Genomic DNA, 25,005 nt, shown 5'->3' on the forward strand with positions numbered 1-25,005 from the left:
GGATGGCAACAAAAACTTGGTTGCAGAGTGCCATCTTTTGGGAGGAGCACCAGAGTCCAGGTCTGGGTGCAAGATGAGCCAGGACCCTTCAGGTAAGGCCAGAGCAGCACTCACATGCCTTTTGCTTCTGTAAACACAATGTGCTGTATTATTACCTTAATCCACCAGAGTAGACTGAGTGTAGATGCTGTTATGCATATTAAAATGTATGCTTTTAAGTTAGGACAGGAGAATTCAATGAGGACAAAGTAGACACATTCTCTTTATTACCAAAAGAAAAAGAATTTGATGCATTTACCATGCTGTTTTCTTTTAAAATTTCATCTTTTATTTACTCATAAAGAGCCAATAAGTTATATAAATCATAGTTTTCATTTCCTTACTGAAGTAGTCAATAAGATTTTAACTTGGATTTATGCTGACTCAGTAGCACTTTAGCTCTTTGAGTGTACTGGTCTTGGTTTTCCACAGCAATTCCTCACCCCAAGGCTACATCTCTTGCACAGCTTCCAATGCAAACTCTGCCACGGTGTCAGCAGAGCACTGTGGCTGCCCAGGAGGGTCCCAGGGCAGCCAGGGCAGTGTCCAGGCACACACCTGTGTGCAGGGCCCCTGGCCCCCCCAGAGCCAGAGCCTGGGCTGGCAGAGACCACCCCAACCCTCCAACCCTCCTGCCTCCCCCTGCTCTTGAGAGGAAGCCACAAACTACACTGGAGCTCCATGCTGAAGGCAGGGGGAATGACTCCATGTCAGAGATGTTAAACCAAATACTTTTGTATTTAATTATGTTAAGAGCTCAAGGAACTTAAAACCATAGACAAATGCACAGAACCGTCCATGACAATGAACCAAGGCAGCAACATTGTCATTCCCTGCTTGAAACAGTGTCTGAAGTAACTTCTAAACAAGTACAACCTGGGATATTCATGTAGAACTGAAACTGTGATTTTTGTTTGCTTTCCCTAGTACAAAGGATTTTCCAACACTTGAGTAACTTAGAACTAGGCCCATCGTTGTCATTTCCCCGTCTGCTTCTCATAAGCAGATGTTTTCCTTTGTACACCAGGAATAGCTTTTTCCCCAAAAACAACGCAATCTAGTTTTCTTGGTAACACACAGCAGCATTCTCATCTTGTTCCTCTTCATCTCCATCCTCATCTTCATCCCCCTGATCTCCAGATTCAGTATCATCTTCATCTTCAACCTGAAATACAAGATCTGTTGTGAGCAGTAATACCCCTTATTCTGACCCAACCTATTGAAGGCAAGACAAATGCTGAGTGCAAATAAGCTTAAAGAGAAGTTAAAACAACTATGCCACAGCAATTAATGCTTATGAAATTCAACTGGCATCTTGCCATGCCCATAGTTCTTGACTTCTCTGCTGAAGAGAGAAGGGGCTGACCACTGGAGACAACAGGCAGTGGTCAGCTTTCTCTGATGGCTGCCAGAAGTTGTTGAAAAAGTAACTCATGGATTTAACTTCCCTCTATAGAAAGGGGTCTCAGCAGACTTTTTGGATGGAGGATTACCATGCCCAGGCCTGTATCAGACCCAAGAACTCCCTGGATCCATTCCTTGCTTACCGCTACACCAAAGTCCTTCAATTTCATCTTCTGTGCAGATATTTTCTGATCCTGGTCAGCCAACAGCACCAGGAGATCATCCTGTTCCTTCTTGGATTCTGCAACTTCTCGCTCCAGCCTACTGTTCTTATCTTGCAATATAGCAACCGTGCTGGTGGATGAGTCCAGCTGCTGCTTCAGTGATTCCTTCTCATCAGAAAGGACCTTGATTTGGCTCTGGCAACAGAGAAAATCCCACATCAAATTACAATACAAGCACAGGTAAAGCTGAAGCCCTGTATGCCTCAAACACATCCTGTACACAGCCTTGAGCAGCTCCAGCCCACCACTGGTTCCTGTGACCTTGTTCCTACACATACTGACACATCCTTACACAAACTATTACAGCTTGGATAAAGCAGGAACAGATATTCACAGTGGTTACTGGACTGTCTGTGTCACAGTAAAGCTACCCCCTAGACTGTCCTTACCAAGGCCTTAAAGTCAGACAAACTTGGATTTCCCTGGTGAAAAATGAAGGAGGCATCCAGCTTCCCTTCCAGAGCCTGAAACACTGAGGATGCTGAGGAAACAAACCACTTCCCCCAGCCCTGGCCACTGCAGAGGCCTCCTCATTGAAGGCTGAGTATCCAATGGCTGGGTTTGGTGCTCACCCACTACTCACCTTCAGCTCTTTGATTTCTTGCTCCAGTCGTGCCTCCAGTTCCGAGCTCGTTGCTGCTGTTGCACCACTGTCTCCTAACATGGGATCTGCAGCTGTGTTCTGTGGACAAGGAATTCCCCCTCAGTGTTGCACATACTAAGACAGCAAGCTGAGACATTACAGAGTCAGTTGTTTAGAAGCATATTCTCTTTTTACAGCATAGCCAAGGTATGGTGATGACAGACCCTATGCTGCAAGGCATCAGCAAACAGATCTGTGCTTCCTCAGGTCTCAGACTCACACACACAGACACACCAACAAGGAGGCAAAGCAAAACCTTTATTTCATAGCAGCTGCACTTGAAAGACTTGGGTTTTTTTCCTAGGCAGATCCTATTACAGGCAATCCACCTTTGCTCTGATGGTTTTCAAGTGCCATAGAAGTCTTTTTATTAGGCTAAAGAGCCAATTTATTGGGCTGAAGTTCCAATTCTTTGCATAAGGCTACTAAAACCAGCAACAGTTTCATCTCAGTCAGCCCTACGCGGTTATTTCCAAAATGCAGCAGCTGCCTGTCAGCTACAACTGCCACATGGCACAAATTTGAGACCAATGCCTCTCCAGCTGGAGCACACTTACGCCAGTCCTCCAAGGAAGGGAGGCACTAGGATGTAGGATGGCCGTGAGGCAGCCTGACAGCTGGAGGGACACCAGGACACACCTCTGCCTCCCAAGGCATCATCCCAAGCACACATGGCAATGTGTGCAACGGCATCTTCCCTCCCAGCAGCTGAGTCTGCCTCTCCCAGACCGTGTGTACATTGAACACGTGTTGGTAGCTGCTTCTGGGCTCCTCTTTCTGCAGCAGCATTTATCTGTTAGCTCTGCTGTGGAAGTGTCTGGAACATTTTCAGCCAACTTGTTCAGGTTCTGCAGCCCAGCATTCCCTTTCTAAAGCAGTTTATTAGTTTTGAAGACAGTCACATTGATATAGCCACAAGGCTTTACTGCCTCATCAGTTCAGTACATAGCCAAAAAACCCTGCAGCATGTGGAGGCCTGCACAGACAGAGGCCTCTATCATTTGTCCTTCAACTAGACACCAACCTTCCTGTTACTATCCTCAGCTCCTTTTAGAACAATGATCTCTCTCACGCGTATGATATCACAGCTGTGTTACACAAAGGCTATTGACTTTAATTAGAGCTCGAGCTTGGAACAGCCAGCAGTTTATAATTGTTTAAAAATGCCAAGGACCACTGCCATCAGAGAAGTATTTGACTAAAAGTCCCCTCTATGCTCATGAAGGATTTGTCTGGGTAATTCATGACTTAATTTGAAACCCTGTTGGAATCACTTGCGGATTCGTGCTCTTAAGAAGAGCTTGGTTTAGGAAAGTAGCTGCAGACAGTAGCAGGAAGAAAGACTTGAAGATTTAGTTCCCATAGACAGAAGAAATAACTAATTCACCAGTACCATCACTTGTAGCTTTTGATTCTCCATCTGAAGCTTAGAGATCTCTGCAGCCTGTAGTTGTATCTGACTCCTGAGCACTTCTAACTCCTTTGGGAAACAGAGACAAAGCTTCTCAGTTAATGTGATAAAACAACATATTCACATGAAATGTTTCTGAGGCTAAATGCTGCCAGACTAACTGCTTCATACAAGCCAATGTAACAGGAAAGGTGCCTCAGTGAGACCACAACAGCTCTCTCCTTGAACAAGGCTGGACAGCAACACACAGCACTGTCCACCCTGCTCTTCCAGCCCCTCTTGTGTGGAATGGCCAGCCAAGGCACCTGTCTGAGCCTCAGTCACCTCTAAAAGGATTTCACAGCACTTGCACTGCCACTGGTGTCCTCTGCACTGCCCCTCTGGGTGCAGAAACCCACGGGGACTTATTAATCCAGGCACCATTAGTTCTCCAAACAGAGGAACTCCAACAGGTATTTCTTGAGCAACAGCTACCTTAAAGAACTGAACATCCAGTTCTCTATTCTGTGCTAAACATCTAATACCTGCAAACTTCCATATCAACATTTAAACATACATGCTGCACTGGACAAACAGATTTTGCAAGTCAGTGCAAGTGCCTTCTGCTGGCTCAGACCTGCTTAGTGAAAACAACCAGTTCATTTTGAGATGCATAAACTTGATGCTCCAAGATAGGACCATCATCACAAAGAGGCCTGATGGAAAACAGCAACACATTCAGGAATCAGTGCTCCTCCCTGAAGAGTAAAGCTGTCTACCCCTGTTCAGCTGCACGGAAATACCACAGGTTCACCTTCTGTAGCTCATTACTGTGCTCCAAGCCACCAAATCTGCTGGTCTGTAAAGACTGCTCTGTAGCTCCCATTTCCAGCTGGGAAGAATTCTGAAAGAAAATTGGGAAAAAATCAGCTTTAGTACTAGAACTCTAAACGTAGTCATGTTGTCAAAAAGGTCATAGCTGTCCTTGTACTACCAAATTCCCAGCAAAGAAGCCACAAGCAGGCTGAGCAATGCACATCAAAGCTCTCTAATGAGAGCAGCTGGTTGTGTCCTCTGAGGTGAGTGCAGAAGGACCTCTCACCAGTGCAAATGCAGCACTTACCAATTTTTCTATCACAGAATCCTTTTCCTTTAACTGCCCTTGCAGCAGCTCATGCTTGTTTTTCCACTCTTCCAGTTCCTCTTTCAATTTGCTCACTTCTTCTGTCTGAATGCCATTCATCTGCAATGTGTCACCATGGGAATTATGATGCTGGCTGTCCTTTCCTAAACAGCAAGAGGTTACAACCAAGGTCAAACAAGCAGTTCCACAACTTGGTTTCCAGCAGACCCATCAAAGTACTTGTTACTCATCCTGCTCCTGCCCCACAAGCCCTTCTCATTCTAACCAAAGGAGCAAAGCACAGTACTTAAGAACTCTCTACATATAAAAGAGAATAAACAATGAGGAGTTCTCATTTGCCAGGTATGTGTGCTGCCTGCTGCTTCAGCCATTCTGTTCATCAAAAATCATGGCATGGACAAATTCTGAAGGTAATTGATTCCTTACATGTTTTTAATCCTAAGTAATCATGAAGGCAGTTTGGCTATTTTTAATCATGTCATGTACACCTTTGTCAGGCATTTTGACCCTGGGATAAGGAGAACATACTGCCCTGACTTGCACACTAAATGCAAGGCTGTCTCTGCTGGAGCTCTGCTGCAGCTCCCCAGAAGCCACAACATCTCTGCACAAGCATGATGTGGTGTTGTCACCCATGCAGCCCACCTAGCTGTACTTTCAGGAGATTGTACTGGTCCTTATGCTGCTGGATCTGAGACACTTGCTGTGTGACTGTAGCCTGGAGCTGTTCATTTTGAGATGTTAAAGTGCTGATTCGCTGCTTTAGTTCTTCAAGCTCCTGGTCCTGTGAAAGAAATAAAAAGCACCATACTGGATACATCCAGTAGTCATATAGACAGTTCTACTAGTAACTCTTGAATACAACTCTGTCAGGAAGGTGAAGGAAAGCACCAAAACCTGAGCTCCACCACTCAGTGCTGCCCAGGACAGATGAGCAGGAAAGCCCCCTGCAAACCTAGCTACCTGTGCTAGGAAAAACACCTGGGAAAGATAGCAGCAGCCTGTCACACCAATCACAGGAGGAAAAATGGAAAGGTAGGAAGTTGGCCAATGGTAATTTTTTTCTAGCATACTAAAGCCTGCATTTGTTTTGCCTACTACTTCAGGAGTCTTGAAAGAAATCATGGTAACTACACACATGACATGTTCAGTAAAGCCTCTGGTAGTTCCAAAGCATCCCTAATGCCTCATGTACCCCATGCTGTGATCTCTGAACACAGAGCACCTGCTCCAGTTTCCCATTAGCAGTTTAATTTCATTAGCTTTGTTCCTCTACTTCTCCATCTAAGCTGCAGCAACCATACAAGTTAACTACCCCTGGAAAAAAGTTCTGAGAGTCCAATCCCAGCAGGTATAGCCAAACTTCACCAACAAACCATTTTTTCCTTCATCCATCCCCCATTTCATCTGTCCAAGTGAGAGCCCAGACCTAAGAATTCTATCTCTGAAGGGCTGCGAGTTCTCCAGTTCCTCATCTGAAACCAAAACGCTCCAACGCAGAGCATCTGTAAGAGCATGTGGCCTGAGGGGAAAAAAAGGCTCAACCAGTGTTCCAAACACTGACATCTCAGCTGAACCTTGACATGAGTGTTGGTAGAAGCACTTCTGCACTGCCAGATTCCCTGTTACTTGTTTTGGATCAAGGGGGATTGAAGTGCACTGCAGTGCTTCCAAAAGACAAAACTGACTGCTTTTAGAGGCACGTGTATGTGCTCCCTCTCACCTGCTCTCTAATGACTTTTTTGTAGTGAGTCACAATGTTGTCATGCTGTTCCAATGTCTTCTTGACTTCCTCTTCCTTTTTATCTTCCTCACTGGACTTGTAAATTGCTTTACTTATGACACCTGTCAAAAACAGTTGGTCAGCTAGAGCCCAGTTCACATCTTTGTCCTCAAAACAGTCTCACAGTTTGAGTTCAGTGCATTACAAACTCAACCTGCACATTAAAACAAGGATTGTCACAAAGGCTTAACAGAAAGGGTGACCTGACTGCAGTGTGCACGTTGCCAGCTTTTCTCTGTCCCAGAGAGGTAAATGGGTGTTTTGAGTAGTTCCTATGAAAAAAGCTGTGTTCTGCTTGCACTATGGCTCCACTACAGCTGCAGCCCAAATCATTCTGCAAATAAGTTCAAGACTTAGGACTGCAAGAGCAACATGCAGATCATACTGCTTGGGCAAATCCATCTTTTGAACTTATCAATTAGAAACAGCAACTACCTGAATTATGTACTTCAGCAAATGAAGCTTCTATGACCATCGTATGTGCTCAGTACTTGAGTTTGTGTGAGCACAGGTAAACACCTCCTGGCCAGTGTGCTAACTCCCAAAACCTATTGATCAGCAATTCACCTAAGAATACCAGGTAATCCAGTTAGAGAATTTGTACTGAACACTTGAACTGCAACGTGGCTATCTGATTACTTACAGCTATTACCATAACCTCTAGCATTACCACACTACTTGCAAGAGTAACACAACATGTGGGGTAGCTCATCCATCAGTTCATGACAAAAACTAGAGAAATGAGGATAACATCTCACCTTCCAATTCCTTCACCAGCTTTGTAAATTCGTGGTCAAACATCATGTGGTCTGGACTAGAAAAACTAGGCTGTGGTTTCTGAGCAGCTCTGGAATAAAGTTCATGTTTGCTAATGAAGCCAAGCTTCTCAATGAAGTTCTCCCTGCCAATCCTCTTCTCAATCAGCTGCTTCAGTTTCTCTCTACAAGGAAGAGACAACTCAATGGCAGTGCAACAAGACGAGAAGAGAACCCATCATTGCATCAAGGTGGGTTCTGCAAAGAACTCATTATCTGTTTTTAGCATTAATCCCACTGCTGCCCCCCTTCAAAGCCCCTTTCACAGAACCTTTCCCTGCAGTGCTGTTCCTTCTCCATCATACTTACTTCCTGTAATTCTCAAGGGAATTGTCATTGTAGTAGATGGAAATGCCAAGCAAAAGTGCACACAGGCCTTGGACAAGCTGCTCCTCTTCTCCAAGGTTTTCAGCTATCTGCCCTGTGAGCTAGAACTCTTGATAAGGATATCTGAGATATTTCATAATAACACATGTAACACTTCTCCCTGTACACATTCCCTTTTACTTACACACCAACCCAAGCTTGGTTAGGAAGCAAGACAAAAGAGCTGACAAAACCTTTGCAAAGTCAACTCCTGTTTGAAGGACTCAGGTGACCAGTGGTTTCCCATACATTTCTCTGTCTGTTTAACTTGAGAGATTTACTTGCTCCAGAGCACACCTGCAGTGTAGATAAAGGTGCCAGTTAAGCTTTATGTGCTCATGCACTCGACTAGTTTTTCCCTGAAAAGCAAGCAGAGAAGTTAATGGAAGTACAAAGCATTCTCCTTGCCTCTGGAGTGCAAGTTTAATTCACACTAACAACACCAACAGGCTTGTTGCACTGAGAACTCACTTGGCTGGCAGACTGAGACAGTTCTCCACACTACTTTGGCATGTGCATCTTACACACAAGTCAGTGTTCACAGAGCACTGGCAACTAAAGGCTGATCTGATCTCTGGGCCCAGTGCATTTTCTGTTTTGCAGAATCCCCACAAAGTGATCTAGACAAACCTTGAAGCTGAACATGAATAAGCCAGCTCTGGCTAAGGAGGGGCTCCACTGTGCAAGCAGGCCAAAGGATACAAAAGGCACATTGGCTGGGTTGTGAAGGAAGTGGGTGACAGCAATGGAGCAGTTGCTCAGCCACGTGCAAAGCAACATCAGCAGTCCAACTCTGGTCTGTACTTTGCTGCCCTGTGAAGAATAAACACCCCCATCATTACCTTTCCACAGAGAGGACTAAAATACAAACCCGAGCTGTACTGGATCAGAACTCACCTACTTCCACCTTATTTTTTCATAAACTGCAAGTCATGTCTTCCCAAACACCCGTTTGTTAGTTATACTGAACAGCCTTAATGCTGGGATAAAACAAGGATCACACCAGTCACATTGAACTGCTCTCAGAGCAAACCAGCAAGCCACACAGGTGTGAAATATTACTCAATGCAAATCAGCACCAATATAGAACCATAACCTGTTAGTTCTGCACTTTTAATGCAAGGGTGACATGAAGGAACATACACAAAACCCCTTTAAAAGAAGGAACAACGTGTACATTTAGTCACATAAGGATTCCCTGGAAAAGATGCATCACCAAGACCTAGCCTGCTGACTTAAAACTGCCAGGTGTTCCCAGTATTGTTTTGAGTCCAAAGACAAGACAATATGTACATTAAGCCAGCACAGCAAATGCTAACTGCAGCCCTTTATTTATCCTAGACAGACAAAATTAGTTTTCATCTCCAAATCAGCTGTTACCAATTGTGTCTCAGCTGCAGGTCTTGGGGCCCAGCTGAGCTAAGACAAGCACCCATCTCTTCCAACAGTCAACATTCCAATGGCAACCAAGCAAAGTGTTCCCACCCCCACTCACAAACAGTGGCTCCAGCCGTCCCAGCAGCATTTGCCAGCCCATGCACACTGGGAATAACCCCTGGAAGTGGCAGTGGCCCTATGGCACATGGCTGTACCTCAGCCTTCTCCAGCCTTGCTACCTGTGGCCCTTCCCTCCTGAGAAACAGGGAGTTACTTCTGCTTGTGCAGCCCAACACTTGAGCACACGCAGACGCTGGAAGCAGCTGCAAAGTACAAGTACATTCATTCTCCAGCACTGCCTGCTGTTCAGGGGTCAAACTGATGTGCTCTGCCTAAGGATTTTCACACAGCCCAAAACATCTGCTCTAAAAACCAGCTGTGTTCTAGATATACCATGATAGTAACACCTACTCTGACAGATGACAGCTCCCCATGCTGTTCCACAGTTCAGAAATGGTAACAAAGCTGAGCTGAGATCAACAGGGTAAAATAAGAATTCCACAGCAGAAATACTTTTTTTGGTGTCATCAATAACCAACTCAGCTGTGTTTTAATTAACAGCCCAGAAACCAAAAGACTCTGCAGGGATCACCTGCTCATAAAGAGATCCCTGCTATTCACAGTTAGGCAGACTAAATGGTTTTTCCTCTAGCAGTCAGGACATCAGCAGCATATCCCCTCTTGTGATGGTACCAGTGTTTGCTACAGGCCCTTCAGAAACCACTCTTTCTAACAGTTTTAGTTTTTCTTAGAAGGAACCCCACCTATTATGTGAGCAGATGGTCCTTTAGTCTGCCCCCCAGCAAAGAAAGCACCCGTGCTGCCCAAGATACACATCCCATAGTTATGGGAGCACCCCCAGAGATTCCCCTGGAGGCACCAAGAGTTTGTTATGCCAGGGAAAACCCAAACCACTGCAACACAAAGCTGTAAGTGGAAACACATCAAAAAGCAGTTAAAGAAATTCTCCCCAGCAGACCCCAGACAAGAGGGAAAGGCCTGCTTTGGGCAGGAAAATGCACAAGCTGTGCCAAAAAATACATACCCGTCTGTCGATCTTATCACCCTGCAAGTTACACACAGATTACTTGAGAACCTTCAAGTGCAACATTTCAGACACATCTCCCCATATCTGAGTCCCTTTTGTCATGCAGTGCTGAAGAACCACAAGCATTTTTACTGACTCAAATTCACCTTACACAGAAATTCCAGGAACAGGATAATAATGAACACTGGCTATTTTCAGCTAAAGCAGGAGAAAAGTCAAGGACCAAGTCCAAAATTCCACTGTTATTTTCACTTGCAACAAAGTCTAATGGTTACCAGAGTTAATCAACTCCCTGCTAGCAGGCTTTTTCCCTGAGAGGTTCTAAAACAGTTTAATGTCACAAGGAGGCACGGGCCAGGAGGTGAACTTGACTCACTTGACATTTGCCAAGCCAGGTATTAACATATTGAACAAGCCCAGAAAAGTTTTATCTTTGCATAGCAAAGCCAACCATCAATACATGACAGCCCATTTTTTTTCATGATGTTTCCAATTGGCAGGTTCAGGTTAAACACCAAATGGGCACTTTTCAGCAGAAGAACCCAACGTAAGAGGAGATTCTGCCAGTTAGCCTTGGTTTAAAGGACAAGGCTAAGACCTGGATGCTTTGGAGCCACCTGAGAACAGGCAGCATCAAGGAGCCATCTCATTGAAAAATAAGATGTGCTGCCATTCTTCTCCCCTCAAGGGAGCTTTAAACAAAGCTTAAAAAGCAGCCTGCAAACGAGAATCCTCCCCGTTCCCAAGCCAACACTCCCGTCCCCACCATGCCCTGCCCAGGAGCGCCGCTGTCGCTGACAGCCAGAGCTGTGTCCCTGGCCCGGCCAGCGGCGCGGTGCGGTGGGGCCGTACCTGCGACAGGATGTTGGTGCACTGCTGCAGCAGCGACACGGGCGGGTTGCCGATGCTGGTGGCCAGCTGCACGCGCAGCAGCTGCTCCTTGAGCGTGCCGTTCTCCTGCAGGGCGTGCGCCAGCGCCACGGCAGCGCACCAGTTGGACAGCGAGTCCGTGGAGAAGAGGCCCCCGCAGAGCAGCTGGCCCGCCGAGACCGAGTTACCTGTAGCTACCAGAGAGGCCAAGAGGGACGAGGGGGGTTAGCGCAAGCCACAGAAAATATTTCAGACAACACAGCTAAAACAGAAAAACCAAACTAGAGACATCTTAGACAAACCTAAGGCAAGTCACCCTGCCCTGCCCAGCCACTGAACAGCAGGTAAATAATCCCTCAGGTGGGGCACGGCACAGGTGCTAACCCAGAACCCAGTGCAGAGATGGTGCCCTGGCCTACCGTCAATCGTGGACGGGAGGAGCGTGGATACGATTTCTCCTTGTCCTTTTTGGTTTTTGTACAGAAAGCACTGGAAGCAGTAGAGAACAGCACAGCGCAGCACGAACGGCTGCCTCTCGTTCACCATGGACATCAGCAGCACTACGATGGCAGGCCTGTTGGGAAAGCAAGGAAAAGCTGAGAACTAGGCAAGGAAAACCAGAGAACTGCACTGAGAATGAAAACAGCTGCAGGTACATAATACCAATCTATTTCACAGGTAAGGAAAGCTCCTGTGGCCTACCACTGCACCTATTACTATTTCAACAGGGGTATTAAAACCCAAGGCATTAGAAGTTTTTCAGTTACTTATACACAAAATAAGACATGGATTGCCTCTAAGCCCTCTTTGGACTATCCTCTGGCTGACAGCCACAGCAGCTCATCCTGATGAAGGAATTTTTCAGTCATTGTTCATTTGTTTTCAGGTGCCACACAACACCAGTTCTAGGCCTCGTCTCTCTGCAAACACACCTGACACCTTAATGCTGTAGCCAACACACCCTACATGAACTTGAAGCTGTTACTCCAGATTAGAATCCCAAGTGTGGAATTATATCTTTTGGCTTGCCCACACCTCTACCTTATCACCTAACAGAGTTCAAGCACTTTTCTTGCTTTACCTTGGTGGATTAGAAGGTGCATTTACAGAGGCAAAGTAGTCTTGATTTGTCTGGCATCCTCGGATGACCTCCGACACAGTATTAATGGTCTAGGGAAAGGGCAGAGAAGAAAGTTAAATCCATGTTTAAATCTGAGCCATGGTCTAGCACCTAGAGCTTTCAAAACTATTCCAGTTTACCCTGACAGTCCAGTACTGAAAAGCACATTCAAAGTCTCAGCTCAGAGACTTAAGTAAAGCCAGAGTGCACGAAATCAAGGCATTTAATAGCTGTAGAAGATGCTGAGCAAAGCTTAAGGGACACAAAGCTCAGTCACCTACAGCTTCATATAGTAAGCCAAATTGGTTTTTCCATGACAGCAAAGTAACAGCTAAACTGCACATCTTTGAAAAGTGAGGAGGTGAAACCTTTTAAGAAATTAACAACTGGAGTATCCACACTCAATCCAAGCACATGGTTTTATCAAGAGAAAAATGCCTCGTCCTACATTGCTGGCAGGGTTTGGTAGTAGTTAAAATCCCTCATCACTGGAAACCTATCAGAATATCTGCAGACTCCCCCAACAAATAAAACCAGCAATAAACCCACCCCCAAACCAGAAAAAGTCTTTCATCAATTCAGCTGCTCTGGGATATGCTGAAATCTAAAGGGAAAAAGAGGCAAAAGCAAATCCTTTCTGGTTGCAGAACTCCAGAAATTCACCAACGTAAATGACTCTTGCATTGAGGCTGCCCACAGAGGAAGCTGACACCTCTGGCCTGTGAAAGAGGTGCTTAGCAAATCGTGAGTCAGTCCCTGCAGCAGCTGCTGATCCCTGCAGCCTGCTGGCAGCACCCACCTGGTCCCTCCCGCCCTCCAGCACTGCCCCCCTTACTTCTGTGAGGATGTCAGCAGGAACGCCGGTGGCCATGAGGATGGTGCAGAGCTGCTGCAGGAGCCCACAGTGGAACATGGCCTTCTGACAGCTGCTGGTGGCACCAGGAGGGTTCGTGGGGGACACCAGGACCCGCACCAGCTACAGAGGAGGGGACACGTGAGGGCCATGAGAACAGAGCCTGGCACCTCCTGAACGTAAAACCAAACTCATTTGAGGTTCCACTGTCAAACAGAACTGCTTCTTAAAATGGACACTGGAGACAATGAACAGAATGTTTATCTCATTGCTACCTATGGCTGCTTGGTTTTCAGTTTTATACTGGGGCATTCTTTACACAGAACACCCCTAATCATGCTCTTAGTTTAAATCTCTGCTACATCTCAGTTGACATCAAGATATGCAACGTGCCAGCCATCACAGACTCACCTGTGACAGGGCTTGTGCTGAAAGCAGCACAGCTCCAGAGCACTGGTAGCTAATTCTGAGCTGAAGACCTGGATTTCACAGTTGTGACATGACACTTTGCACAGCACAAGAGCTGACATGGGTAATCAGGAGCTCTAACAGCACCTCACCTGCAGCATCAGGTGAAGATTAGTCACTTTCTGTGCAGACCACCCACAGTTGTCATCTCCAACCTCAAACCAAGGCTTCATACGCTGAATGTAGGAACCTTCCTTGAAGAAATTCTGATTGGAATTATTGTTCTTCAACAAGTTTTGCAACAGGAGGAGACAGTCTTCTACAACAATGCCTGAGGAGACAAAGTATCACATGGGGAATCAAAACACACCACATGGAAACAAATTAGCTAGTCCATACACTGAGGATGTTCCAGACAGAACAGAGCACGCATTTCTCAGCTCTTTACTCTTAACACACAACAGGCTTGGATCAATAACTAGGAACCTTGTGAAACCATAGCTGTTTTTCTTCCACAAGTCCAAAGCAAATTCCCAAAGCATGTACAGCTCATATCAGTTAAGTGGGTAAATGGGAAAAACTGCCAACAAAACCTCCCCACCACTGTGTGTCCCGAAGTTCACCTGCTCCAGAATCAGACTGCACTGCCCCTATGAAATGTACTCAGAGTTCCTCCTGAACTCCACTGTGATTCCAAGGCAGCACCTCCTCCAGGCTCACAGAGTCATTCTCTACAATTACTGGCTACCATCTTCAACTTATTTCTAATCTACTTTTTAGTTTTCAAATTACACTCAGATAAAGGCTGCTCCCATCAGAGGAACAGATAACTAGCAGGGGGGAAAGCAGAGAAGCCTTAGCACATAGGAATTTACATAACAAGTCTCCTAAAAATATTAGCTGCCTAAAAATAGCAGCTTCAAATCAAAGGCTTGCTGAATACTCCCATGCCAGCAGACCTGGGATAATACAGCTGGGAGAGAAGCAGTAACTGCTCCTGCAGCCCACAAAAAGGTCATGGAACAGCAGCCTGTCATGCTACTGAAATACTGTAGTAAACTCATCACATATTGCTAGTAAAAAAACAAGCCCTCAAGTACTGCATTGGTTTTTGCTCCTTTTTAAAATTCTTTTCTCCTCCCAGCAGGTGACTGACTCCTCAAGAAGCTGAGCAGAGAACTGAAGCTGTTGGTGCAGCTGAAGGAACTCAGCAAGCTGTTCCAGCCCCTCCAAGCATCCAAGGATCTCGTGGGAAGAATGCAGACACTTAACTGGGTAAGTGACAAATGCAGCACACACATCTGACACTGCCATTCCAGGCACACACATGCACTGGCCTAGGTCAAGCAAGAACCACTGAGTCCTGCACACAGCCTCAGAGGAGTGACCTGATGTTTTAACTAAGTACACCAGCTTTTCAAAAGACATTCAAACACAGCTACTTGGTCAATCTGGTTTTGTTTATTTTGTTACAGCCAGTCTGTAAATTGTGATCCTTTTACCCACTGACCGAGCTCCAACCACCCACTAAGGTAAGCCTGGCAACATCAGCTCACAGCTGCAGAAGCACAAGGCAAAGTCTTAGACTCCACTGTACCTCCATCGCTGTTTCCTTCCTCTGTTATGATATCCAGAAGCCTCTCAAAGGCATTTTCAAAGGCAACAATCTTCTGTATGGCTGCGTTGCTTTTGGTCAATTGCTGTAACAACAGGACTCCCTTGACAGGTGGAGGAGAAAAGAAATCAAACCTGGGTTCAGTAGAACTCCATTGTTTTTCACAAGTCCCAGCTCCTGGGAGGATGCTGAAGCAGCAGCACCACCCTGAGGCAGGATCCCAGGCACAGCCCCAGCCTGCAGCTCAGCACTGCACACCCCCCATGGCCAGCAGGCTCCTCAGGCACTGACCCAGAGGATGCCAGGGGCCCCCAGCAGCCCTGCACTCACATCATTGCGGATCACCTCCCTGGAGTCTGCCAGCAAATCCATCAGGCGGGAAACACCTGCAAGGAACCACTTCTAAATGTACACAGCCAAGGGTGCAGCTTCTACATGCTGCAGGTCCTTAGGACATCTTGCCTGAGACCCCTCCAGGCCTCTGCCACGTCTGCTGAGCATCAAGCTCCAAGTGAATCAGCAGTGGATTCAAGCACTCACCCATGGGGCTGACCAGAATGATCTGCTGCACTTGAGGCCCTTGCTGCTTTAACAGAGATGTCAGCAGCTTCACTCCAGGCCAGCGAACGTGGAAATCAAATTCCTGAAAGGGTGCAAAGGAGCACGTTAGGTAACCAACTCCTCAGTATTGAATTCACAAACACTGGCAGTTCCTTAATACTGCTCAAAGCATGACACAGGTTCCACGTAGGAAAAGTAGAATATCCCCTTTTTTACTGAAGGTGGACTACAAAGCAAAGGAAAACAAGAAGAGAGTATTGTATTGTATTGTTCTCTCTCTGAAGCACAAACATATTCCTAGTTCGGGAATAAAAATTTTATCAGCTCCAAGTAAAAAGGCAGTCCATGAGGACAAACCCACTAGAAAATGAGCCAAATATCATGCTGCTGGAAAGCAGTTATCCTTTCCACTTGAACTGCATTGAGACATAACTGTGTCCTGATGATTTAATCATCATCTGAAAAGTAATCCTTGTGCAAGGGACATCCACTGCTGTTTGGGGAGCAACAACTTTTATTCCTTCTATTTAAGTAACTAAACCCCTTTCTCAAGTAACAGGATGAGAGAACATGGCCACAAGGTGCACCAAGGGAAGTCTGGATTAGCTGTTCAGGGAAACTTCAAAAGGTGGTTGGGCATTCCAACGACTGCCCAGAGCAGAGGTGCAGTCATCCCTGGCAGTGTTCAGGAATCATGGATGCAGCACTCTGGGACATGGCTTAGCAGTGAACATGGTGGTGCTGGGTTAGCACTTGGACTCTATGATCCTGGAGGCAATTTCCAACCTAAATGGTTCTGTGGATTCTCCTCCATGTTCCCCTGCTTGAAAAGCTACACCAGGGGTGTTCATCCAGGTCAGTCCTGACTCCCCTCCAGCCCCACCTCCACTGGATGCTGGCACACCTCACCCCTGACAGCAGCTTCACCAGGACAAAACCATGGCTCTCTCCATTGGCAGCCTCAACATGACACAGTTACTCACCTCCACCAGCGTCAACAGCAGTGTGACATTTTCTTGCTGTTTAATGAAAATCTCTGTGAACTGACTCCCCAAATCATCCACTTGTTTTGCTGAGTTTTCTTCTGTAACAGCAAAAACAACATATTACAACACAACTGGAGCAACTTCAGCTACTGTGATTTTTATTCCTACTAAAATAAGGCCATGGGTGACCATAACATTTTGAGTCACTGTTATAAATGTTAATTGAATTATTCTCAAAGCAAACACCAAAATAAGCTTTTCACAAAATAAAACCTCGGCATTATTTTAAGTGTAACTTTTGAATCTCAGCAGTTACATCCCCATATAGCTCCACTAAGCCAAGAGAGCAGCCCCTCGTGAGTACCCTACAATGATGGGCAAAAGCAAAGTCCATGTCACACCAAGAGCCTTGAAGGGTAAGGAATATAAATCATCTGAAGCTAACTGGCCCAAATATCTTAATTACTCTATTGGGTTTAGCAATGGAAAAAGACCTGGACATCAGAAAGGGAAGAGTCACACAAGTAAGCCTCACAACCTCTCAGTCTAGGAATCTGAATTGATTTCCAGTGTGCCAGAACTGAGTGCCATCCCATTCTTCACTCTACAGTTACACAGAATTGGGCTAGCACCTGAGCTGGCTTATAGAGTTCCTTCATGCACCACTTGCATGAACAAAAAACAAAGGCTAAAGTATGCCACAAAAACAACAAACCCCATGCAAGCAACATGTCTGCACCACTGCTATTTTTCTAGGCTGAGTGACCATTTACATCACAGTTGCACAAAACAGGGGCATGTGGGTACTACTGGTTGACATAATTAAGGAATGTCAGCTGAAAAACTGAGCAGGAGCAATTCTAATTCAAAGGGAAAGTGTTTGTTTTAATAGAAACAGAAAAACAGTAAAGCAATTCAATTTCTGACTTGGGATTTTCTCCTCCAAGAACCACTCTGCTCTAGATTTCTAGCTGTAGAAATTACAATATATGACAAAAAACTGTTCAAAGGGAAGGCTGCCCATGTGCAAAAACAGCTCTAGCCCAGGCACCCTGCACCTAACAGGACCTAAGTCCTATTGTGACCTCTCTGAAGCTGAGGGTCCTAAGACTAGGCCCTTCCTGAATTGACACATATTCATTTACAGAAATGAAGATTAACAACTCCACACATGTTCAGCTCCTGTACTTGCTGCTGTAAATAAAAGGCAACTCAGCTGGCAATCAATCACACAAGGATTGCACATCCTGTAGCTGGCTGCAGGCCAAGCAGAGAGCCCAAAAAACTGAAACATTGACTGCCAAAATTTAGTCAAAACACTTGACTTGGACTTTTCCACGAGCTGAACATCCTTGTGCCACCCTCAGCTGCAAACAGCAAGAATTTGAACTCTTGCTGCCAACCACTGCCCTTGCACAAGCTCCAAGTGCCAAGGCAACACCTGAGCAGCACACACAACCTGCACAGCCCCTCTCAGGCTGTGGTTGGTTTCTCTTACTCTAGCTCAGGATTCTTCTATGAAAGGGCCAAATCACATGTCTTCTGTTCAAGTATTTCTTCTAGTAGGTCTAATCAAAAACTAAACAGCAAAGGGAAACTATTTTCCACTTACACCAGAGATCTTGCAACCAGCCTTCTACCCATAACTGTTCCTTAAATCTACACATTCCCAGGGCCATCCCAAATCAAGCCAGCAGCTTCCATCTAGTAAGATCAGATCAATTCACTACCAAGCAGCACAGCAGACTAGAATTTAGTTTAAAAAAATAAAATCAGTTTCAAAAAGAGAACATGCAAAGCATTAGTGGTAACCTAGGGTAGAAGTGGATATTGTGAATATTTTAACATGCATTGCTTAAAAGAGACACTGTGAAGGATGCTCCCATGCAGCTGATGCACTGGTGTCCAGCTTCAGGGCAAACAGAAGCTCTGTTCACAGACTTGGGTCCCTTAGAATCCTAGCAGTTTGGGGCTGCACCCCTTCCACATCTTTACCAGGAATTCACCATCACTGCAGTCTCTGGGGATCTGCTGGCATCCAACATGCCAAATCACAGGAGAAGTGAAATTGGAAACACACTTGAGCTCCAAAGAGTAAGGATGGAGCAGAAGGCAAAATGCCTTCCCTGAGCTCCAGGGCAAGTTCCTACAGTGTCCTTTTTAAACAGCAACGAGTGTTACCAGCAGGAGTAGTGACTAGGGCTAAAGCAAAGTGCCATATTTATATAAGTAAAGGTTCTTTTACCTTCAGAGTCATCTGTCAGTGCAGATAAAATAAAAAGAAACAAGAGACAGGTTTACCAGTTGAACAGCTTTCCACACAGCACAACCAATTACAGCAGAAGCTCAGCTTTGCAAAGCAGCCATCCCAGCTTCCTGCAGCAGCTGGACTCCTGCGGGAAGTTCTTATGGAAGGGGTCAAACTGAGCACCCCATAACCCTCACAACCCTGGTCATCACTCACACACAGCTCCAGCTGGACAATTCTTGGCTCTTGGGAAAAACTTGCCAGTGCTTTTATCCACTCCATGATCAAGGCCTCTACCACAAACATGAATTCATCAGCACTATGAAACCCTGATCTTGTTCTAAACCTTTTTAATCGAGATGGGGAACTGGAGGAACATGGAAAAGAATGCCAAGGAAGCCAAGCACAATTTCAAACATGGTTTAGAATAACATTCATTGGCCTTGGAGACCAGTTTAATGGCCTCCAAAAATCAAACAGGTAGGAGTATGGATTTTCACAAGTAGTATCTTTCTAAGTCTCTTCATCCACTGCCACAGCAGGGTTGTAAAAGGCTTTCATATTTATATGTGGCACCTTTTGCACCCAGGTACCTGAGATTTCACATCTCAAAATCCTTGTTAAATCAGGAGATGGTAATGTCTCATTTGACAGTATCAGCCAGAACTATCCTCTGCCAACAGCAAAGGAGGACTTGATTCTTGACTTACAAACTAGAAAAAAGTTATCCCACTCCAACCTGGCTCCAGTTCAGAGAACAAAGTTTTTTTTAACTAATAAGCAAGAGATCCAGGGTTACTTTAATGCAAGCTGCATACAAGATCTTTAGCATTATCCTAGGAGCTATACACAACAACAGAGCAGGTCTAGGAGAGCATTAGTAAATCACAGTTTTACAGCTGGTAACTTGAACAAAGCACCAAGGAAAGCGACGCCACAGTTAATACAACTATTACTACAAGGGCTTACCTTGCTCCTCCTCTTCTAGGTCATTGGATATAACATTGTAGAGTGTGTCCAAAGCATAGCCAATTATTTCAGAATCTGAACTGCAAATGAAAGAACCACTTGTCTTTAATGACTTATTTCCATCTGCTCTTACAACACTGCTCTTCTGCCCAGGCAGTTCCCCTTGCAGCACTAGGCCAAGTAAGAAGCACAGATTTATTGCAGCACCACATAACCATGATCTATCTGCTCCCTGAACAGGGACAAGCTCCTTCTCCCAGTTCCATTCCCTCAGGTGAGCCTCAGGAAGTCTGGTGAAACCAGATGACCACTGATGGGACTCTTTACTGTAGGTGCATCTTTAATTTTCCAAGTCACTCCCTCCAGCCTGCTCCTATTCCAGCAGAAATCCCTAGGAATACTTCAAACTTGCCAGAGGATGATCCAGTGAAGATGTGGACAAGCCTCAGCATTTCCCAGGTGAGACCCTCCCTGCTACACTGTCAGACAGAAGCAGAGCCAGACCTCAGAGCTCCAGGGGAATGCAGCAGCAGTTCTGGATTCTGACAAACAGGGGGCCTCTGTGTCACCAAACCTAGTTATTAGAGGGCTCAGAATGAAAGCAGTTGGCCAAAAAAAAAAAAAAATAAAGAGGGAAAATCAAGCCTAAAACCACAGTGAAAGGTGCATCCAAGTGCAGAAGGACACACCTCACAGCATTTTCTTGACTCTATCAACCATGTGAAAAGAAGACTGTCAAAAAAAGTCTCTCACTCCAGCTTCTAAGTACTGACTCTCACTGATCTGCAAGGCATTCCAAGTAAGGCCTCCACACCAGAGATAAATGAGCATGAGGCTGCTAGGCCAGTTTAGAGCAGAGGCCTGAACCACCACCTAACCTTGTACTCCATGGAAGCAGCCTCATCTAGCAGGTATGACCACACCTCCAGCCTGCTCCTGCTTTCCCTTTACTCTCATTTTGGTTCTGCAACACACTACCACAGAGTCTACACTTCCTTTTTCATAGAAATGAAACAGATCTACACCTAAAAACACACAGAACACCTTCCTTGGGAGCTCTAAAAGCAAGGCTGCAGCTTGGTGGGTTCTTTAACATTCCTGGATAGGGAAATGACAGCAGCTCCAAAAGAAAAGCACGTTTAACATACACATGATTAAAAGCAGGCCTTGTTTCTCTGCTTGAAAGACAAGACATCACAAAATGAGGACAGCAGCATCCCACCTCTGCTGTTCACTGCCTTGCCACCATCTGCTGTTCAGCACATCCCACATGTCATTGGTTATTCTGTTCATGCTGAACTGCCCAGCTTTTACTGTACAGTAAAAACCATTCAAGAAACAAGACTTGTCAGGCATCCATGAGAGGCAGCCTTTGTGCAAGGCAGCATTCCAGCTCAAGGCACCTCAGCCAACCTGCCTCTGCCTGTGCTGATTTCCCACAGCACTCCAACGGGGAGTCAAGGCCCCCAGGTCCACCAAGAGCAGCAGAGCAGAACCATGTGGAACTGAGGGCACCTGTGCACAGACTGTCCTGCACATGGAGAACCCAGGCCTGTGCCTCAGGGAAATGCAGAACATCTCTCAGGTTCACATATAAAACTCCAAATTCTTTCAACTCCTTCAATTGTCACACTGAAACTCAAAAATCTTTTAATATATGTACAAACAAAGCAGTTAAGGATCCCTTTGACTCCTCACTCCAGAGCTTTCTCTCACACCAACAGCTGAGTGGTATTGCTCCATTCTACAGTCACATGCCAAGTTTTATTCAAAGTAATCCCTGGTGGGATGTAGCAACATCTCAACAAGTCAGCAGAAGTCCTCTACCAGATCACCACTTCATATTACTAAATAAACACATGGCATGATAATTCTAGCCTGAGTAAATCTGGCATATGTAAAAGCTGACTCAGGCTCCTGGATGCCCAATTCACAGAACTGGAAAACTTAAAGAAATCACTTTGCTATAGAACAAGTTTTAAGCACTTGAGCAGGAGACAGAGCTTCAGACAGCCCACAAGTGAGCTGTGTAACAAGGGGAATGATGTCCCCCACTTCAGCAGTGGTAGGCTGCTGTTTTAGGGTAAAGGCTGTAACTACTTCACAGGAAGACCCCAGGATCCCAGGAACTGAGGACAGGACACAGGCAGCACCTGTATTTTTCTAAAAAAACTAAACTTGCTGTCATCTTCAACTTCACAGCAACACATCCAATGGGCCACAAGCCAGCACGTGCCCATGATTTACATCAATAAAGGGACATGTGAGAAGACAACTTCAGTCAGTCACTCACCTCTCTTCTTAAGCAGCTGAAGGGCAAAAAAAAAAAAACCACAGAACAACCAACTGGGCACTTCAGGTGGACACTAGAAAGGTCCAAAGATCAGACCTGTGGGCACACACACCAAAACAGCAGCCTGCCACCACACTAGGTGACAGCTGAGGGACAGCTGAGCCTGTGACTCACTGATTAACCACTGAATCTGTTCAACTGGTCTGGATTTCCACTGAAAGAGTCCAGGAAACCTCAGCTCTACCATTACTGACAGCAAGCAGTACCAGGAACTCCCAACAGGTAGCACCTGCACTGATCACACACAGAGACCACAACTCTGTCTCCAAGAAGCCACAGCACCCAACAACTGGCCCAGCTCATGTGCTGCCCCACCAGACATGCAATAGCAAATGACTCCAGCAAGAGCTCAAAGCCAGCATTCCTTCAGCTAAAAACTCAAAAAAACCCCAAGTATTTATTATTTCCTTTCAATTCAGCCTGAGCCACACAAAACATGTGTGCAGAATCCCAGCACACAATCTCCAAAGGATCAACTGGAGCCCCAAAAGCACTGAAAGGCCTCAAGCTCCTGCCTTCAAGAGTTCAGGTTGCCTTCTCAACTGGATCAGCAGAGCCCCGCCTCCCTTCTCAAAGTTCAAATCTGCCCTCAGAGCAGATAAGTGGATGAAAGTAGGCTCCTTAACCTAGTTTTTTTTTTAAGGGCTTCCCCTCCACATCTGTGACAGCTACTCCAGAACCTTCCCTTTCACTGTTTGCACCAGGTCAGACATGCAATTTAACTAGCCAGCCCACAGAATAGGAATATCAGGGACTTGCCAAGACAGCAGCTGCAGGCCTTCTTCCCAGCTGGCATAACTGGCCAGGCAAGAAAGGCTCCAGCAGCAGAATTCCACATCCTACATCCGTAACTAGGGCAGGAGGCCTCCTGGCAGGCACTGAACTGCAGCTTTCCTAACTCTCCTCAGCACTGCCACCAAAGGACATGCTCCTCCTTCCAGTGGATGCACAGCCAGCTATCCACAGGCTCACAACTGGCTCCTACAAACTGACCAGCCTGATGTTCAAATCCACGCTGAATGACTACCCCATACATCTGCCTACCCAAAAACGTGCAGCAGCATGGGAAGCTTGAATCCAAGGACTGCAAACAGGTTCCACAGTACAACAAGTGGGCACTGTCAGGTACAGCAGTGATTGCAAGGATGGATGACACAGACATTCCAAGCACCGGATTGCATAAGTATTAAATTCCAGTCCACACAGAGCACTCAGACTCATGCCATGTGTCATCTGTCTTAGCAGCAGCCTCAGAGGCCTGCTCTCCTGTTTGTCTAAACCCAGCTTGTTTTTAAAACACATGAGCAAAAACACACCCCTGCTGACTTTAATCTTTTCCTCTTAATTCTGACTAGCTCACCTTTTGCCCTAAAACAGCTTGATCTGGGTTATTCCAAGCGTGTATTTAGTTACCAGGATCTGTTTGGACTCACCTCTCTGGAGTAGTGCCAAGATAGCCCTGAGAAGCATAAAGACATACTTTGGTAGTAACTTCAGTCTAGAGCTTGTCTTTCTGTCCCTCATCCCGGTTCCTGGAATTCTGTTCTTTTTACCTCCAAACAATCTCTGAGGACGTTTACCAGCATGAAAAGCCAAGGCGGCAGAGGAGTTCTCAGAAACCCAGCTCCCTCCCAGCTTTGTCAGTACAGGGCAGCAGGTCGGCATGTGCTGTGTCAGCAGCAGAGCAGGGTCAGGCCAGCCGCCCGGAGCAGCGGCAGGATGCTTACCGGTCAGTCTGGAGAACGTGGATGAGGTGTTCCATGGCCTGGATGCCCACCTCCAAGCGGTATTTCTGTTTGGAGAACAGACCAAGCGTTAATCGTCGAGCCCAAACACCAAACAAAGCTTTTTTAGCAGTACTTGACAAAGCTACTTCAAGTCCACGCCGCTACTCAGGAAGTTGGCCACGTACCTTGGATAACGACTTGAGAGCACGTACGGCATCCCTCCGGTCATCCAGCAACGTGGACGAGGCGACTCGGTCACACAGCTTCTGGATCTGGAAGGGTACGAACAACACACACACGGGATAAGCCGCCGCGGCTGCAGGGGAGTCTCCCGGCACACGCCTGCGGTCCGGGCCCGCACGGCAGAGCGGCTCCTGCCCCGAGCCCGGCCGGGCACCACCCGGGCCTGTCAGCGGCAGCGCCGCAGCCGCCGGCCACAGGGCGGCCCCGGCCGGGGCTGTCCCGGCCGCCCGGCCCTGCCCCAGCCCGGCCGCGTCCCCCGCTCACCGTGTCCGCTCCCGAGGGCTGCGGGCCGGCGCTGGGGCCGCCCATGACGCCCCGCAAGAAGTTCATGGCGGCTCGGCCGGCCGGCGCTGCCGCTCCCCCCGCGGAAGGAAGCGGCCGCCGCGCCTGCGCTGCCACGTGGCACGGCCGCGGCCGGGGCGGGGCCGGGCTCCGGGGCAGCGCGGCCCGGCAAGCCCGGGCTGCTCGGCTGCCCCGCTCTGCCCGGCGAGCGTCGGCTCCCGCGGCGCCGCCCGCCTTCCTCCGCGGGCCCGAAGGGCGGGCAGCTCGCAGTGAACAGCAGGCACGCACGGGCTGGGGGCGTTAACCTGTCCGAGAAGTAAAAAAGCACCCAAGTTAAACACAGTTCCCCTCGCGTCTCGGGGTCTGCGCGTCCAAAACAACCCCGAGGCAAACGCTCAGGCTTGGAACGCAGAAATCGCCTTCACTTCTAATGAAAACGAGCAAGGTGATTGCTACCCTTAACTACAAGAAGAAAGT

The 25,005-nt window shown here is 46.8% G+C and overlaps 1 protein-coding gene across 4 annotated transcripts; it reads right to left on the reverse strand.

The window, feature by feature from the left end:
* Window positions 1-758: 758 nt before the first annotated feature.
* Window positions 759-24,655, reverse strand: USO1 (USO1 vesicle transport factor). 4 transcript variants are annotated; one of them, XM_059843498.1, is made up of 25 exons: window positions 24,511-24,655; window positions 24,189-24,275; window positions 24,004-24,068; window positions 19,924-20,003; window positions 16,704-16,804; window positions 15,700-15,802; window positions 15,490-15,545; window positions 15,142-15,262; window positions 13,697-13,875; window positions 13,119-13,259; window positions 12,245-12,333; window positions 11,583-11,737; window positions 11,146-11,351; window positions 10,291-10,311; window positions 8,511-8,621; window positions 7,752-7,870; window positions 7,386-7,567; window positions 6,568-6,689; window positions 5,490-5,628; window positions 4,824-4,987; window positions 4,515-4,604; window positions 3,704-3,790; window positions 2,251-2,349; window positions 1,587-1,802; window positions 759-1,204 (listed from the first exon to the last, which is right to left on the reverse strand). In XM_059843498.1, exons 1-25 carry the CDS (start codon window positions 24,574-24,576, stop codon window positions 1,097-1,099), a joined length of 2,907 nt encoding a protein of 968 aa, XP_059699481.1. In that variant the 5' UTR covers window positions 24,577-24,655; the 3' UTR covers window positions 759-1,096. The 4 variants fall into 4 exon arrangements, with proteins under 4 accessions (XP_059699481.1, XP_059699480.1, XP_059699483.1 ...); XM_059843497.1 differs by having other exon boundaries at window positions 11,146-11,357; XM_059843500.1 differs by lacking the exon at window positions 10,291-10,311.
* Window positions 24,656-25,005: the final 350 nt, after the last annotated feature.

This window comes from Haemorhous mexicanus, chromosome 4 (genome assembly GCF_027477595.1).
Source record: "Haemorhous mexicanus isolate bHaeMex1 chromosome 4, bHaeMex1.pri, whole genome shotgun sequence".
Classification (NCBI taxonomy): domain Eukaryota; kingdom Metazoa; phylum Chordata; class Aves; order Passeriformes; family Fringillidae; genus Haemorhous; species Haemorhous mexicanus.